General features: G+C 35.4%; 3 protein-coding genes across 4 annotated transcripts; all 3 read left to right on the forward strand.

Annotated features, from left to right (window-relative positions):
* The first annotated feature begins 684 nt into the window (after window positions 1-684).
* On the forward strand, window positions 685-6,309 carry LOC120087007 (Pyridoxal phosphate (PLP)-dependent transferases superfamily protein). The gene is made up of 9 exons (XM_039043849.2): window positions 685-1,619; window positions 1,863-1,910; window positions 2,499-2,627; window positions 3,601-3,660; window positions 3,933-4,089; window positions 4,905-5,011; window positions 5,165-5,223; window positions 5,457-5,565; window positions 5,669-6,309. The coding sequence occupies exons 1-9, from the start codon at window positions 1,557-1,559 to the stop codon at window positions 6,119-6,121; spliced, it is 1,185 nt and encodes a 394-aa protein (XP_038899777.1). The 5' UTR covers window positions 685-1,556; the 3' UTR covers window positions 6,122-6,309.
* Window positions 6,310-7,329: 1,020 nt separating this feature from the next.
* Window positions 7,330-11,741, forward strand: ERH3 (P-loop containing nucleoside triphosphate hydrolases superfamily protein). The gene is made up of 7 exons (XM_039043716.2): window positions 7,330-7,654; window positions 8,387-8,858; window positions 9,510-9,704; window positions 10,130-10,374; window positions 10,517-10,675; window positions 10,777-10,864; window positions 11,160-11,741. The coding sequence occupies exons 1-7, from the start codon at window positions 7,533-7,535 to the stop codon at window positions 11,439-11,441; spliced, it is 1,563 nt and encodes a 520-aa protein (XP_038899644.1). The 5' UTR covers window positions 7,330-7,532; the 3' UTR covers window positions 11,442-11,741.
* Window positions 11,736-13,296, forward strand: LOC120086904 (uncharacterized). Of its 2 annotated transcripts, none has more exons than XM_090318319.1 (3): window positions 11,736-12,045; window positions 12,182-12,331; window positions 12,984-13,296. In XM_090318319.1, the coding sequence occupies exons 1-3, from the start codon at window positions 11,871-11,873 to the stop codon at window positions 13,019-13,021; spliced, it is 363 nt and encodes a 120-aa protein (XP_090174445.1). In that variant the 5' UTR covers window positions 11,736-11,870; the 3' UTR covers window positions 13,022-13,296. The 2 variants fall into 2 exon arrangements, with proteins under 2 accessions (XP_090174445.1, XP_038899645.1); XM_039043717.2 differs by having other exon boundaries at window positions 13,077-13,296.
* Window positions 13,297-15,678: the final 2,382 nt, after the last annotated feature.

Consider the following 15,678-nt stretch of genomic DNA (forward strand, 5'->3'; position numbering starts at 1 on the left):
GTGCCAGAATCAGAGCATCTCGATTATTTTCTCATCATTATTTACTGACTCGGCTGGTCGGTCAAAACCTCAAGACATTGACTTTTAGTGTGCGTTCCTTATGCCTCATTTTGTCTTCCTATGGACTTGAGCCTACCTCGTGGGCTTTGGCATTACATTGAACAACCCTCAGTAAATTTAGAACAGTTGCAAGTATAATAATTGGACCAAAAGTATGAGTAGATATAACATAATGCAAAAGAATTTATAGATATAACAGAATTTAAATATAAGAATTTATCAACAATAGACCATATTGTTAACGAGAATTTATCCTGAATAGATTTTACTATATTTTACCATTTTTTTAAAAAAATATTACTATACCATTAATAATTAGCCTTACGCTTTTAAAAATGAAACTTTTCAGATTAGCGGCACATGGTTGAAATCAATCACAAGTGGGAAATTTTGCATAATTTAACAAAAAAAAAAAAAGAAAAAAGAAAAAGAAAAAGAAAAGAAAAAACCTTCATAAAAAGAACCAAGAATGAATTTAAAATCTGTATACAAAAGCATAAGTACTTGGTACTTTGAAGTTTGAATACTTGGTAGAAATCTGTTGAAAAAAATGATGAAAAATGAGATGAGTGGTCCATTTTCGGTTCCATGAATTTATCAAAGTCAGCGATGCAAATAGACAGAGAGAGTATCAGTACTCCTTTGTCATCTCTCAGACACTGACAAAGAAAAAGAGAGAGAAAAAAAGTTATTCATTTTTCAATTTGGGTCCAACCTCCAGCCACAGCAAGACTTTTTGTCTATGCCGTCCAAGAATTCTGTAATTAAAAGGAACCCAATATCATAATGCCCAAAATTTCTCTCCTTTCTCGTAAAGTTATCATATTGTCCAATCAAAACGGGAAAATCAAGCTTTCCAGAGTCAAAATAGCACAACAAAACTTGGGTTTGTATTGTTTTATGGGTTTATTTATCTTAACCAAAAGGGTTCTTCTCCTTTCCCCATTTTACTGGATTTTCATTCTGAGCGGTTCGGTGGGAGGGTGGAAATAGGACTTTCTTCACATGGGGTCCTCCTAATTGTGAGGCGCGTGTAAAATTTTGAGCTTAGAGGACGAAATTTGGCAATATTCTGGGGTGAAAACGGACAAAGGCCATGAGCCAGCGAGCCAGAGAAGTCAAAGTAACGCACAAAAGTTCGTAATGGCGTGTATTGTAAGAGATCAAAAGTCTTTTGGCTTTTTTTTGCCTTATCTTTGACGAGAATCATATGTTATTATTACTACATTGGCGTCCTTCAACGCGTGCCTATCCCGATACTTTCATATAAAAGAAGTCTTTCTTTTTCCCCCAAAATCGAGTTTGGGTTGGTGGGTCTTGGGGGAAAAGGGCTACTAATCATCTATTTTTTAATTTGTTTGAGTTTCTATTAAAGTTTCAGAATCTGGGTTCTTTTAGGGGTTCGAGATCGGTGAGTAAAGTAGTGTAACTTTTAAGTTGAGTCTTTTTTGGGGGATTGAAGCTGTTGGGATTGGTGTGGTAAGGAGGATTGGGAAATGGGTTCCTATGGAAGACTTGCGAGAAGGGCATTGGAGACCGAGATGCCTATCATGGTTAAGGTATTCGAGCCTTATCTTACTATAATTAGATTGCTGTTTTAATCCCCCTTCTCTTTTGGTGTGTATATTTGTTTTAAGAATCGAACCATCCATATTTGTAATGATAATTAGTCTCTTTATCACTAAACTATGCTCGGATTGACATTTTAGACATGTATTAGTCTGTCTAAATCGGCATCGTGGTTATATCTTGGTCAGAGTGATGGATTCTTATTGAATAATTGATGGTGATATCTTTTGCAGATTCAAGAAATAGTCAGGGGAAGTAAAAATGTTTTGTCACTTGCCCAGGTGAGAGTTTCATTTCAGTTACTTGTTATGAGTTATGATGATGAGGGGGTTTCATAAAGCGAGTTAAAAGGGCGTGTGTTGGTTTTTCAATGCTGCCATGGGGTTAATGGCCATGTATAGTGTATTTTTATATGGTCTTTTGTGTTGTACAAGGAGAATCTTCTTTTTGTTTATTGGGGTTGGAAAACCATTGGATGCAGATTTTGAACAGAGGTGAACTTTAATGAAAATGTTATTTTGAAAAGTTATTAAAAAAATGGTTTCTGGAAACTTTATTCTCCTAGAAACGGATATATGTTTTTCTTTTTCTTCTATATTAAATAGTATTTGCATTATTCAGTTTTTTCTTTTGCCTCATGTTTCTTGTGACTTGTGACCAATCGTTATGTTATCCACCAAACTGGAATAAAAAGTAAAAGGAGAAATTAACTTTTGTAATTCATTTCAGATGTTATTTGCAAAACTTTAAACTGAACTATTATACTGTTACGGTCTTTGAACCCAAATTAACAGTTCTTACAGAAGCAACCTTCAAGTTCTTGCTGCTTTTATCCGGTACTTAAAGTTTCTCATTATAACATGCTATAGGGAGTGGTATATTGGCAACCTCCCCAACAGGCACTGAAGAAGGCTGCAGAGCTTGTTTGGGAGCCTTCAGTCAGTCGCTATGGGGCTGATGAAGGTATCCCGGAGCTGAGAGAGGCGCTGAAAAGAAAGGTATATATACATGCTCTATTTATTGTTGATGAATGATTTCAAGGATTTGGTAGTACATTCCCTGAGTTCATCATAGGAAGTTGATGTTAATACTCAGAAGAGTCGATGCAAATTTTTTATTGGATACAAAGAAGATTGTAACAATGAAGGAGAATTAAGTGCCGAATGCTGAATATATTAATCAACAATCCAGTATTTACAGTTAATTGGATCACTTGAAGTCATTTAGCCTCTTGAATTGGTCTTTCTAGTTTAACAAAACTGACAACAGTTAATTGATTTTTGATGAAAATTTTGAGCCCTTTATAGCGATTTACTTTCGATCTATTTATATTTTCAATGGTTCAAATGATATGTACTAATGTCACATATTTAACTTCCTTGTGATATTATAGAAGGAATGTACAAAAGAGGGTTCAAACTTCTTTTATAGGTAAAAATGATCACCATTGCAGACTCCTGGCCAGTTTCGGTGCCAAGTTAACTGAAATGGATAACATACAGTAATGTTAATTTCACGTCTCTCATTCGTAATACATTCTAGTTTACAGGGTCTAGGCTGCTGCTATACCTTTCTCAGCCTTCTGGCTAAGATCAAGTGTAGGCTGCTGCTATACAGCCTTTTACTCTTGGAAAATTCTCCTTGCCTTTTATAGCCCTTTTTGTGACCGCATCCTATCCTGTATGCATGAGTTTACTACATGAAGTCATTTTTCTTTTATCTCTTTCTCCAGATGGTTTGCTTCAACATTTAGTTGTTCATATTTGTATTCACCTTACTGGCTTTTGCTTTGCTCAACTTTTTGTTTGGTTTCTGAAATCTTGAAATGATCGACTTTTGTGTATTTTTCATATCAATATCTTCTTAGTCTTTAACATAACAGGATTGTTCTTTCTCTGAAATTGGATTCTTGTTTATATTATGGAGCTGGACAGTCATGGAATTACTAAATCCTTGTTTTTTGTTTTGCAGTTGAATGAGGAAAATAAACTGTACAAGTCCTCTGTGATGGTTACAGCCGGCGCAAATCAGGTGATGACAGTGCAAATCATTTGAAATTGTTTATAATAGTGAATCAAAACTGGCAAGAATGCCCAGCTTAAGCTTCAGCATTACGTATCTGTTAGACATCATACCATTCATTGGATAGAAGTACGAAGGAGAAAAGGCTCCATTCATGAAGATAAATGCATAATTGCTTTGCTTGCATATATTATTAGCCGTCTTTTTGGAACACTTTCTTATGTTGACTACTTTTGTCGATTTTATTCTTATAGTAAAATGTTGTGCTGATTTTACTGCAGGCATTCGTGAATCTCGTTCTTACATTGTGTGATGCTGGGGATTCTGTGGTTATGTTTGCTCCATATTACTTCAATGCCTACATGTCTTTTCAAATGACTGGTGTCACAAATATATTGGTAGGTCCTGGTGACCCGAAAACACTTCATCCGGACCCAGGTTAGTATTACAGGTTGATTACATATACATAGCCATGACTTCATTCAATCCGTAAGCGTTATGTCTTTAGCCCTTTCTTATGACCCTTGCCCTTTGTTCTTTCATTGCTCTTATTATTTAGAAAAACATGTGGATATTATGGGAAAAAAAAAAAAAAAAGTACTTGCAACTTCTGCTCTTATGGGTGATGTGGATGTTAGTCTAGTTTGAAACTGGAACTAGAAAGTCTATCTTCTGCATATCTGCTCAGCAGAATTTTAAAACATCTATTTATTATTACAAAAAGAGATCTTAAGTTCAGCTGTTGACTTGGTAGATGTTAGTTTTAATTCTTTTTTAGATGACCTGCAAAGGTTTACAAAAGGGTCTTTAGCTGATGTAGTGTTGTGTGTCAAGTTACAAAATAGCTCAGACCTAATACAAGAAGAAAAAGTGACAATCTTCTAGTTGGGATGTGAGAATTAAGACCATAGTTCTCTTCTTTCTTGATCAGAATTCTGAAGAATATAACTCTCTTATGCGCTTACACCGAGTAAATATATTTATTATTCACATAGTATTGTTGGATGAAAATCTTCTTTCATGTGTTTACTATAGAGGGCAATACTATGCTTAAAGTTCCGGCATACTTTAAATTGCTGGTTGCATTTTGGTGAAATGTGCTCATGTACTAGTTTTGTTTCTATACGTGAATCATATATTGTTGTCAAGGACATTACTTTTTCCTTGCTTTAACATAATCAGATTATATATCATCCTTTTGTGGTGATCTATCTGCTGTTCGACTCATAGCTTGTTCATATTTCGGTTTTCAGATTGGTTAGAGAAAACACTGTCTGAAGTGAAACCGACCCCTAAACTCGTCACTGTCGTTAATCCTGGGAATCCATCTGGTACCTATATTCCACAACCTCTTCTCAAGGTTTCTGACTCTCATCTCCCTGTTACTCCTGCTATCAATATGTTTTCACATGCCTTCAATTTTCCTTTCCGTCTTCTTTTTCTCTCTTTTGAATTTCCTCTTTTATATGTTACCTGAATCAACTTTTTGCTGCTTTTTTGGGGACTTGCATAGAGATTAGCATCTATTTGCCAACAGGCTGGATCTTGGCTTGTTGTGGATAATACCTATGAGTAAGTTCATTAAAGTTTGCAGTTCCTTTTCATTTCGTCATACAAACATTGTGTGTGTGTGTGTAGGAACCTTGACCCACAAGGCAATGGAGATTGATAAATAAATAAATTTAAAAAAATCTGTTAGCAAATTAGAACCAGAGAATTGGTTTTAAAACTTGTTTTGGAATGGAGGACTGAAGGAAACAGCAATAGCCAATAGGTTTCTGAGTTCTTGAAATTTGTTGTTGCAGGTACTTCATGTTTGATGGCTTAAAACACTGTTGTGTGGAAGGGAATCATATTGTCAATATATTCTCCTTTTCAAAAGCTTATGGAATGATGGGATGGAGAATTGGATATGTAAGTTACGTGTTCTCGACTCATCAATCATTCTCACTCTCTCTCTCGTATCTGTTCATAAATTTTCATGTAGTCGTAACTGATGATTGAAATATGCAAGCAGATAGCATACCCTACAGAAGTTGAAGGCTTTGCAGACCAACTTCTAAAAGTTCAAGATAACATTCCCATTTGTGCTTCTATATTATCACAACACCTTGCTCTTAACTCTCTGAAGCTAGGCCCAGAGTGGGTCACAGAGCAAGTAAAAGACCTTGTCAAGTGTAGAGATATCATTCTACAAGCACTCTCCCCTCTTGGACAAGATGCTGTAAAAGGAGGGGAGGGTGCCATATACCTATGGGCTAAGCTCCCCGACGAGTTCGTTGACGATCATCAAGTCGTTCTTTGGCTCGCTCGTCGACACGGGATAGTCGTGATCCCTGGATCTGCGTGTGGATCACCAGGGAATGTCAGGATCTCGTTCGGAGGTCTGGTGGAGGACGATTGTCGAGCTGCTGCAGAGAGGTTGAGGAAAGGTTTGGAAGAGTTGTGCAGTGCTGGAATGGTACAGTGATGAGATTTATGAAAAAGTTGATTAGAGATTCAACTTGTTGCATTTGAATAAAAGCTTCAGTCTTTCCCGCCCTTTTGGCTTAAAAAAAAGGTTAGAATTGTGTAATAATATTTATTGAGATGTGACCCAAAACATCAATCACATTCTCACGACTCTTTTGTTTATATAAAGTTGTCTTCTCTCCTTTACTTTCCATATTTAATTACCATGCCTTTTCTCTTGTTTATTCAGTAATATATTTAAACTATATGACTAGGATACATAAAAATTATAAATCACCACCTATCAATTGAGCAGATTGATCTGAAGGTAGATTGTTGGCTATATTTGGAATTTTCATCAAGCCAAGTTTCTACATCGAGCCTTGAATCTGTCGAGCCCGAGGGATTTCTGATGCTCTTAATTTGCTCAAATGGAACATGGATGCATTGTGTTGCTTGTCAATCGAAACGGGTCTAGGCATGACCATTTGTGATTTTTGAGGTCTTGTGGTGGCTTTGTCAAAGTGTCTAGATAGTAGTGTGGATGTATGGACAATAGAGGCTATGACACTACTTCACAACTTGTAGCTGGCGCATGAAATGGTTTTTATAACATTTTAGTTTGAATATGATTCCCAAGTTATAGTCAAGGCCATTCATGCTAACAATCTAATTTCCCGTTCTAGAGCATTATTCTAGAGATAAAAAAGAATGATACTACTCACATATATTACATTATTTTGAATTTATATCTTGATCTTTGAATGTGGTTACTCACAAGTTAGCAGGTTGAGTTGTGACTAATGCGGAGAGGGGAGTATGGTGGATAGTCCCTCCATGAGTTTGTCCTTATTTGAATGCTCCAATATTTAGCTCGTTGGGTGTTTCAACTAATTAATGAATTATCTTCTTACCTAAAAAAAATTAAGGAAATACATGAGAAACTTCATTTTTCAAAATTTAATGCAAGCAATTAAAGTATAAATCATATAATTTAGTTTTAGAAAAAAGTGGCTAAGTGGATTGGCTATTAATGAAAGTGGGCCCATTTTGGCCCAAAAAATTTTAACTTCAAATTTTAGTGGGCCCACTTTGGCCCAACTTTTAACTTCAAAATTCACTGGGCGGCCCTACATTCGTTAACGGTTCTAACAAACCTTTCCTAAAGGCAAAGCGAATAATGGACCTTTCTTCCATAAAGAAGCCCAAGGTTATTTCAGTAATTTTGATCTTCTTCCCCGATTTCTCATTCCTTGGACTCTGAAAGCTCATAGGTCTCTGTCATCGTTCGCTTCATCGACTTCTAGAGTGAGAAAGAAGAGAGAGAGAGACGCACTCTGGAGCTTTCTTTGTTCTACATTTACATGAGTTGAAGGATTTTCTTTAGGAGTTGCCAGTTAGAGAGAGAGATAGCCACAGATTGAGAGAGAATGGGGAGCAATACACTGGTGGGCTTTCAGGACCATCTGAAATTGGCGAGGGAATACGCTCTTGAGGGGCTGTATGACACTTCGATAATCTTCTTTGACGGTGTTATAGCTCAGATCAACAAGTAATTTCTCTCTTCCGTCTGGCTTTACCAATTTCATATGTAGTAGAACTACACATTTTCGTTTGAGCTTGGTTTTCGATCTTTTCTGTTGTTTCGATCATTTTATCGCCGATAATTCGGTGCATCTTGCCTGCCTCTTACTGTATCTTTCTTTTCACTCTCTTGCAAAGTTAGATTGATGCGATTTGACTTTTTTCGGTCTGCTGCGAGTAATTGGGAAGCATTGTGCAGTAATATCGGAAAAAAATTAATTGTTTTGTTATTATGCGGAAGTATCAGATAATGTGGAGGTGGTTAATTCTAGGGAGTATTGTTTTTGAGCATTAGAATGACGAACGTTTTATGTGTATGTATAGGATATCGTTTCTTCTTATTTTGGGTAGTCGAAAACCCTTAATGGGAGGATGGTCGTCAATTTCCTGCGTCTGCTTGTCCTGAATTTATTTAAATTTGTTGTTGAAATTAGGAAATAGCGGAAGAAATAGGATTAATCATCCTGGCTTTTGTAGTTCATTACCAGGATAGTTAAGTTAGATCAATTGTCTTGGTAAAACCATAACTTGTGAAAGATGTATGAAAAAAAGAGAAAAAAAAAATGTGATGATTGATAGTACTTTAGCACAGGGGAGATCAAACTCTGTAGAATTCCTCTTTGCTTAAATCTTTGTTGTTTTTAACTATGCTTTTTTTCAGTATGGTTCTCACTCAAGTTCACTCATTTATCAATTATAGGCATCTTAGTTCAGTAGATGACCCTTTAATACGTGCAAAATGGATGAATGTAAAAAAAGCCCTTTCTGAGGAAATAGAAGTTGTGAAGCAGTTAGATGCAGAGAGAAAGGCTTTCAAGGAAATACCCTTGGGTCGGCGTGCAGCTTCTCCTCCAATTCATGCCAAATCATCATTTGTTTTTCAACCATTAGATGAGTATCCAACTTCTTCAGCTCCTCCCATGGATGATCCTGATGTATGGAGGCCTCCAAGTAGGGACTCCTCAAGTAGAAGACCTGCAAGGGCTGGTCAAGTTGGTATGAGGAAATCACCACAGGATGGGGCTTGGGCTCGTGGTTCCACCAGACCAAATACTACAACTCGTGGTGCGAAGGCTGGTGGTCCAAGTCGTGGTAACTCTGGTGTCCGTGCATCAACTACTGGAAAGAAGAGCTCTAGTGCTACTGGTAAATCTAGCAAGTCAGATTCTGCAGTAAGTTCTGTGAGCCCAAATTTAATTCTCCGTTCTTTTTTCCTCCATGATGAACTTGGATCATATGCATATGTGAATCTCTTTTGTTGCATGAGGCTTATGATCTAGCCTTCTTTTGAGTTCATTGCTTGTATGTTCCAATCTGTATGGGTCTTTAGTTAGGGGCATTTGCTGGTTTGCCGAGAGATTCCATATCTTGTTGATGTTTCACCCTCGTCTTGTATGTAAAAGTTATAGAGTTAAGCCTTTTAGTTGATTTGATTTCTCAAATGTAGGAGATTTAGGGTCAGTTTAGGAATTGTTTCGAAAATAGTATTCTGGTATTCAGAATAAAATGTCAGAGGAAACATGTTCATATATCCATTTCTTATTTCATAGATGATTAATTTTTCTTCCCCTTCTCCCCTCAAAATCATGGGTTGGTGATTAATAACTTCAGAGCACAATAATGTTAACTGAAGCCATCAGATCACAGTTTGTAAAACTATTTTTGTTAACAAAAAATTGAAAACTGTTTTAAGTGTAGGTTGCTGCGCAAGTCTATAACAAAAATTGATTCAATTTTATGAGTTATTGATTTGTTGCATTCCATCTCAAATTGTGTGTAATTGATCATGTTTATATCATTAAACTAATTAATGATATTGTTAGAATGGTGAGGATGAGGGAAAGTCTAAGAAGGGACAGTACGAGGGACCTGATCCTGATCTAGCTGCTATGCTCGAAAGAGATGTGTTGGAAACCAGTCCAGGAGTGAGATGGGATGATGTTGCGGGCCTGAGTGAAGCAAAAAGACTTCTGGAGGAGGCTGTTGTTCTTCCCTTGTGGATGCCAGAATATTTTCAGGTATTGAATTAGTGAACCAGATACCTATGTAGTCACTTTATAGGTCTGCAATACCAAACCAATCATTACTTTGTGTTGATATTTGTGTCGTGATGATTAATATGCTTGGATTATATGATGCTGATGTGTGCTTTAGTCTTCAGCGATAGGAAATTAACAATCATTTCTAGGGTTCTATTCAACCTGGCCTTTAGGAGGGATTATTATGTTACTGCCAAATGATTAATAGAGAAATGGGAATTTTATAGAATTTGAACCTGAAATTTCTTCTAGCTTTAAATTTTATTCTGCAGAATGCATGAGGTTAAGTTGATGTATTCCTTTTTACCATGTTGGCCATTGTGTGCTTGTTGCCTGTTTTCCCGTGTCACGCTTGTTACCTGTGTCCATGTGTCATGCATATTCTTGCTGCTTTTTCCCTGCAGGGAATAAGGAGACCATGGAAAGGAGTCCTAATGTTTGGCCCTCCTGGGACTGGGAAGACATTACTTGCTAAAGCTGTGGCAACTGAGTGTGGGACAACCTTTTTCAATGTATCTTCTGCCACCTTGGCTTCAAAATGGCGTGGGGAGAGTGAGCGCATGGTCCGGTGCCTTTTTGATCTTGCAAGAGCTTATGCACCAAGTACTATCTTTATCGACGAAATTGACTCTTTATGTAATGCTCGTGGGTAAGATTCTTCACATAATTAGAAAGGATTTTTGGTTTCTTTTCTATGTAGGATTTTTGCTTGAGTTTTACTCCTGTCCCTCTCCCAATCTCCCTCCTAACTTTTGTTAAGAAAAATAAATACATCAAGCTTTCTTCTTCAGGGCTTCTGGTGAGCATGAATCATCCAGAAGAGTAAAGTCAGAACTTTTAGTTCAGGTAGATGGTGTAAACAATAGTTCCTCAGGCGAAGATGGTAGCCGTAAAATAGTGATGGTTTTGGCTGCTACAAACTTCCCGTGGGACATTGATGAGGCACTTAGGTTGGTTCTGTTAGCATGCCTTCTCACGCTTCATTCAAGTAAATTTGATTGTTTATGTGGTAAACGTTGATTTCTTCTTCCAATTGGTGCTTCTATTTCAGGAGGAGGCTTGAAAAGCGGATTTATATTCCTCTTCCTAATTTTGAGAGTAGGAAGGAACTTATCAGAATAAATCTAAAAACTGTTGAGGTAAATCAAGTCCCTGTTCACATTAACTATCAGAACTTTGTTGGACTCAATGTGCTTGCATAATTATTCATATTAATTATTTTCTCCTTGGGAAATTTGAGATGCTTAATTCTTGAACCAATTGGACTATTTATCGTGGTTCTTAAAGAAATTTTTATTCTTAGTCTATTAAAAATATATTTTAATCACTTCATAAGTTCAAATGATTGTTCATTTGAATTTATCATGTTTTAAACTATTTTAGTCTGTGAATGAACTTATTTAATGCAAAAAAATTATGATTATTCATATTTAGGTGGCTCCTGATGTGAATATCGACGACGTTGCTCGTCGGACAGAAGGATATAGTGGGGACGATCTCACAAATGTCTGCAGAGATGCTTCCTTGAATGGAATGAGACGTAAAATAGCTGGAAAAACTCGCGATGAGATTAGAAATATGGCAAAGGATGACATTTCAAAGGACCCTGTTGCCATGTGTGACTTCGAAGAAGCATTGAAGAAAGTACAGCGAAGTGTTTCTGCTGCTGATATTGAACGGCATGAGAAGTGGTTTTCAGAATTTGGGTCTGCATAATTACACACTAGTATGAAGATCAATAACAGATTCACCACTTTCCCTTCTGCCAAGTGGTTTGTTTATTAATTTTGTTTTTATGATATTCATTGTGTTGTCACGGTGTGATTAATATCTGCAGCCTTCTATACAGCTTTTAAACTTTTGCTTCCTTTAACCACTGATTCTATGTAACTTTATCATTTACGAAGAAGTTGAAGTATCCATTGACATTCACTTCTGCACCAATGAAATGTACTATTTTCTATCTTTTACTCGGAAACTCACACTATGAAATTAGTTTTGTAGACTTTCCGGAAACCAGCTTCAAATTTAGTTCTTGTGTTTGCTGGTTTATGTTTAATTTTAAATGTGAGGTCTGTGTGTATTGTACTAGAGGTTCTCATTATGTTGTGACATCACCAATCCTGGTCATTGACAAAAACCAGCATGAAAAAGGGGGAGGGGGACCCGGGGGGCACTTTCTATTTAAATAGTGCAATCTTCGTAGTCATTTTAGCAGGAAACACCATGGAAGAAGGCGTCAGTCTCTGCATCCTCATTCTCATTTCTTTTCAGTTCTTCCTTGCAACCAGTGGAATTCTGAACTCTTCAGCATCACAAGGTACCAATTTAAATCCTTTTTCTATGAGTTTGTCTGTACCGGGTCTAGTTATGCTTTTAGCTTTTGCTTTTGTTCATTTTTTTGGGTTGGTTAGGGAGGTTTAATTTTATTTTAAATATTCTGATTTTATTTGCAGGTACTGCCGTGTGCTCAGTCATAAATTGTGGGCAAGGAACTTGCAAGGCATCTAATGCATCATTTCTTGGTTTCGATTGTGAGTGTAACTTTGGTTGGAGGAAACGCCAGATTGGTTTGTTCACCTTCCCCTATTGTGTTCTTCCCAACGGTAAGAATCTCTTTCTGCCTACACAAACACACAACTACAGATTGTACTATATATTAACCGTATTCAATACATATATATGGTAATAACGTAATATGCCTCCTTATTTTGATGGTTTTGATTTATCTCCATCTAGTTTAATTCTACTAATTGAATTGCATAAAATATAACGGTGCCTAGAATTTAGAGGTAAAAGGTATTGAATCGAGTCTTGAATAAGAAAAATTGCTATACAGTTTAGTAAAATTCTTAAATCAATGTGGATTAGATTGGTTCTTACCTTTAATAAAGATATCTGCACCATTGAGAGAATAGGATACATGCCAATGCTAAGACTTGCAGGAATATGAACGAGAAGGAATCACCATTTTTTGAAGAAATTAACTTAATTTATTTCTAAATTGCTTAATGGTATAGTGTACGACTATTATTTGTCAATACATTAAGTTCATGGGTGTAAAGAATAATTTGCGTCGGGAATGCACCAACTGTCTTTTCTCATGGTGGGCGTGTCCAGTTTCTCTGTATTAAAATAAAATATAAAGAGCACAACAAAGATTGTGAAAAATAAAGTTAGCTATAATATGGAACAAATTACGGGTCTCATCACTTCTCTGCTGCGTGTACTTACAATTATTTTAATAATGCTCACTAGGTAACAACTTTCAGACAAGTTGGGGAGAGGAAAAATAATTTTTTATGGGAAAATAGATAATTAGAGTTATATGAATAGTTACTGAACTTTCAGGCACTGCCGAATTCCAAAGTGGCGGTGGATCTCCACTTCCACCTCTACTGCCACCAACAACGGTGGTTCCTTCATACACCTTTTGTATTCTCAAACTGTACGTTGCTCTCTAAGCTACATGTAGAATTTTACTCTTTTGTATAACATTTAGATTTCACGTTCTGTTATCTTGAACTCAGTAATATCATATTGAAAGTGAAGAAAGAGCTTTCATGTTAAAGTTTCAGCCTGCCGGGTTGTTTGGTGTGGTAATGGAGCCTGCGTGGCCGATGGAACAGCTACATACTCATACACTTGCCATTGCCACGAAGGCTCCGGAAATTTCTTGAATTTAACGTTTTTAACATGCTTTAGGCGCTGTAAGTACCGTCCATATTTTTATTTGTTTTGTTTAATAAGTTTCATGTTACTTCACATTTTTTTCCTTTTAAGAATTTTTAGGAATATTTACAAAATACAGTAAAATTTCAGAATTTATCAATGATAGATGAAGTCTATCAGTATCTATTAGTGAAATTGATAGATTATGAAATTTTGGTCTTTTTTGTAAATATTTTAGTTTATTTTTCTATATTTGAAAATAAACTTAAATAAAAGATACGATGTGCACCGACACAATTTTCAGCCTAAAATTTTTTCCAAGTGTCCGTGCTGCCTAAGGACTCGCTCAACCCTTAGTTTGGCCTCATGGGACCTTTGTTATGGATGCCCATTTTTTGAATTTCTTTCTTGTGTATGATTATTCTTACAGGCTTTTTTGGAGAAGATTGCCATTGTGCATCTCCTCATAGAAGTGCTTCTGCTTCAATTCCCCAAAAAATTGGCAAGATTTTTTCTATTCTATAGTATTTTTTAAATCGTAGGATATTAAATTCTAAGTAAATGACCATCATGGATTGAACTCATCCTTCTATTAGTATCGTCTAAATTTCTGCTATATTATTTCTCTTTCATTTTGTATTAATAGACTAGATAATCTTAATGCACATGTCAACGAATGCTAATATTTGAACACACTTATTTTTGATTTTTTTTTTATATGCCAATTATTGTTGAGTTATGCACACTATTTTATTTTGTGCTGGTCAGTTACACGTACCTCGACTAATTCACTTGACAACTTGCTTGATCTTAGAATATCCGAGTGTTAAAAGAAACTCTTACGACATTAAATCCTAGATAGATGGCTAACATAGATTGAACTCATGTCTTCTTAGCATTTTATCAAGGTCATGCCCCCTATTTAACCAGTAGACCAATTCATGATAGTTAAAAAAATGTTATTAAATGTATATATCAATCTACAATATTAGCATCCTGCTGATCCTTGCATCGAAAAAAATGTTATTAAATATATATTAATCTACAATATTAGCATCCGGCCGATCCTTGCATCAGCTCTGTTAGTTTAGGCACTCTGTTTTAATCATATTTGTTCTTCCATCACGAACCTATCAACTGAAGAGATGAAATCTTCTTTCATAATGTTTTTCCAGGAGACAACATCCATTCCGATTCTGCACTTTAATTACGTTATACTCAACAATCAATTTATGTGTATATCTCTTGCATTGGTATATACTTTCATACACTTTATCCCACAAGTATATATATCTTCATACATACACTTGCTATTAGTATATATACTTCCACATACTTATATTCAATTAAAAATATATGAAAAATATGTATTTTCTTTATATTCCTCCATATATACTCATATATACTTCATATATGACTGCGATTTAGAGATTAAAAATATGTGAAAGAATTTGTAAAAAATAGAGTAAATGCGTGTTTTTTCTTTTATGATGGGCAAGTATGAGGAGGGAGGACAATTTAAAAAGAATTCAACATTAAAGAAACTAGCCGAATCCAATAAGAAATCAAATGGTATTTGTCTTATTTGAAATTTTCTTATATATATTTTAACATGTTAAATTTCATGTGAATGTTTAAATGTAATTGAATTAGAAAATAGAACTACATTTTAGGCAAAAATTATATATATAAAAAAAGGATCTATTTAAAGGAAAGGGTAACCTAACCTCTCTATGTAAGTTCTCTCTGAGGAGAACAATGGGCTTGGCATTGGCCCAAAGGTTATGTTCTTGTATCCTACATGAATGGGCCCATTTATTGGATCCTTGAAAGAAGGGATAACAACACATAAGGTTCTAATAATTATTTTCAACTTTTTCATTATTTGTCTAAGTTGACTTTAGAATTAAAAAAAAAAAAAAAACCCTATTACCATTTGGTCCCAACCATTAATTTAGTTATATGTTTTTTTAAAATAGGAAAGAGAAATGGATATTGAATGAGGTACACTTTTATAGGAAAAAATATTAAAATCATGACATCCCAAAATATCCAGAAATTTCCATCTTCAATTTCTCTCTGAAAACCTAGTCATATATATGTTTTATGTTGAAAATTGAACTCATCTGTGATTTATAGATCATGGTAGATACTTTTGTTTATTTTCGACGGCTTCGAATTTATGATATATACTATGACATAAATGAGATTTATGATATATGTTGTGATTTAAGTTGAAAATTAAATAAATATGTGATTTATATATTGTGATATAATTGAT

The sequence above is a fragment of the Benincasa hispida genome, chromosome 9, assembly GCF_027475165.1.
Source record: "Benincasa hispida cultivar pf3 chromosome 9, pf3_genome.v1.1, whole genome shotgun sequence".
Taxonomy (NCBI): Eukaryota; Viridiplantae; Streptophyta; class Magnoliopsida; order Cucurbitales; family Cucurbitaceae; genus Benincasa; species Benincasa hispida.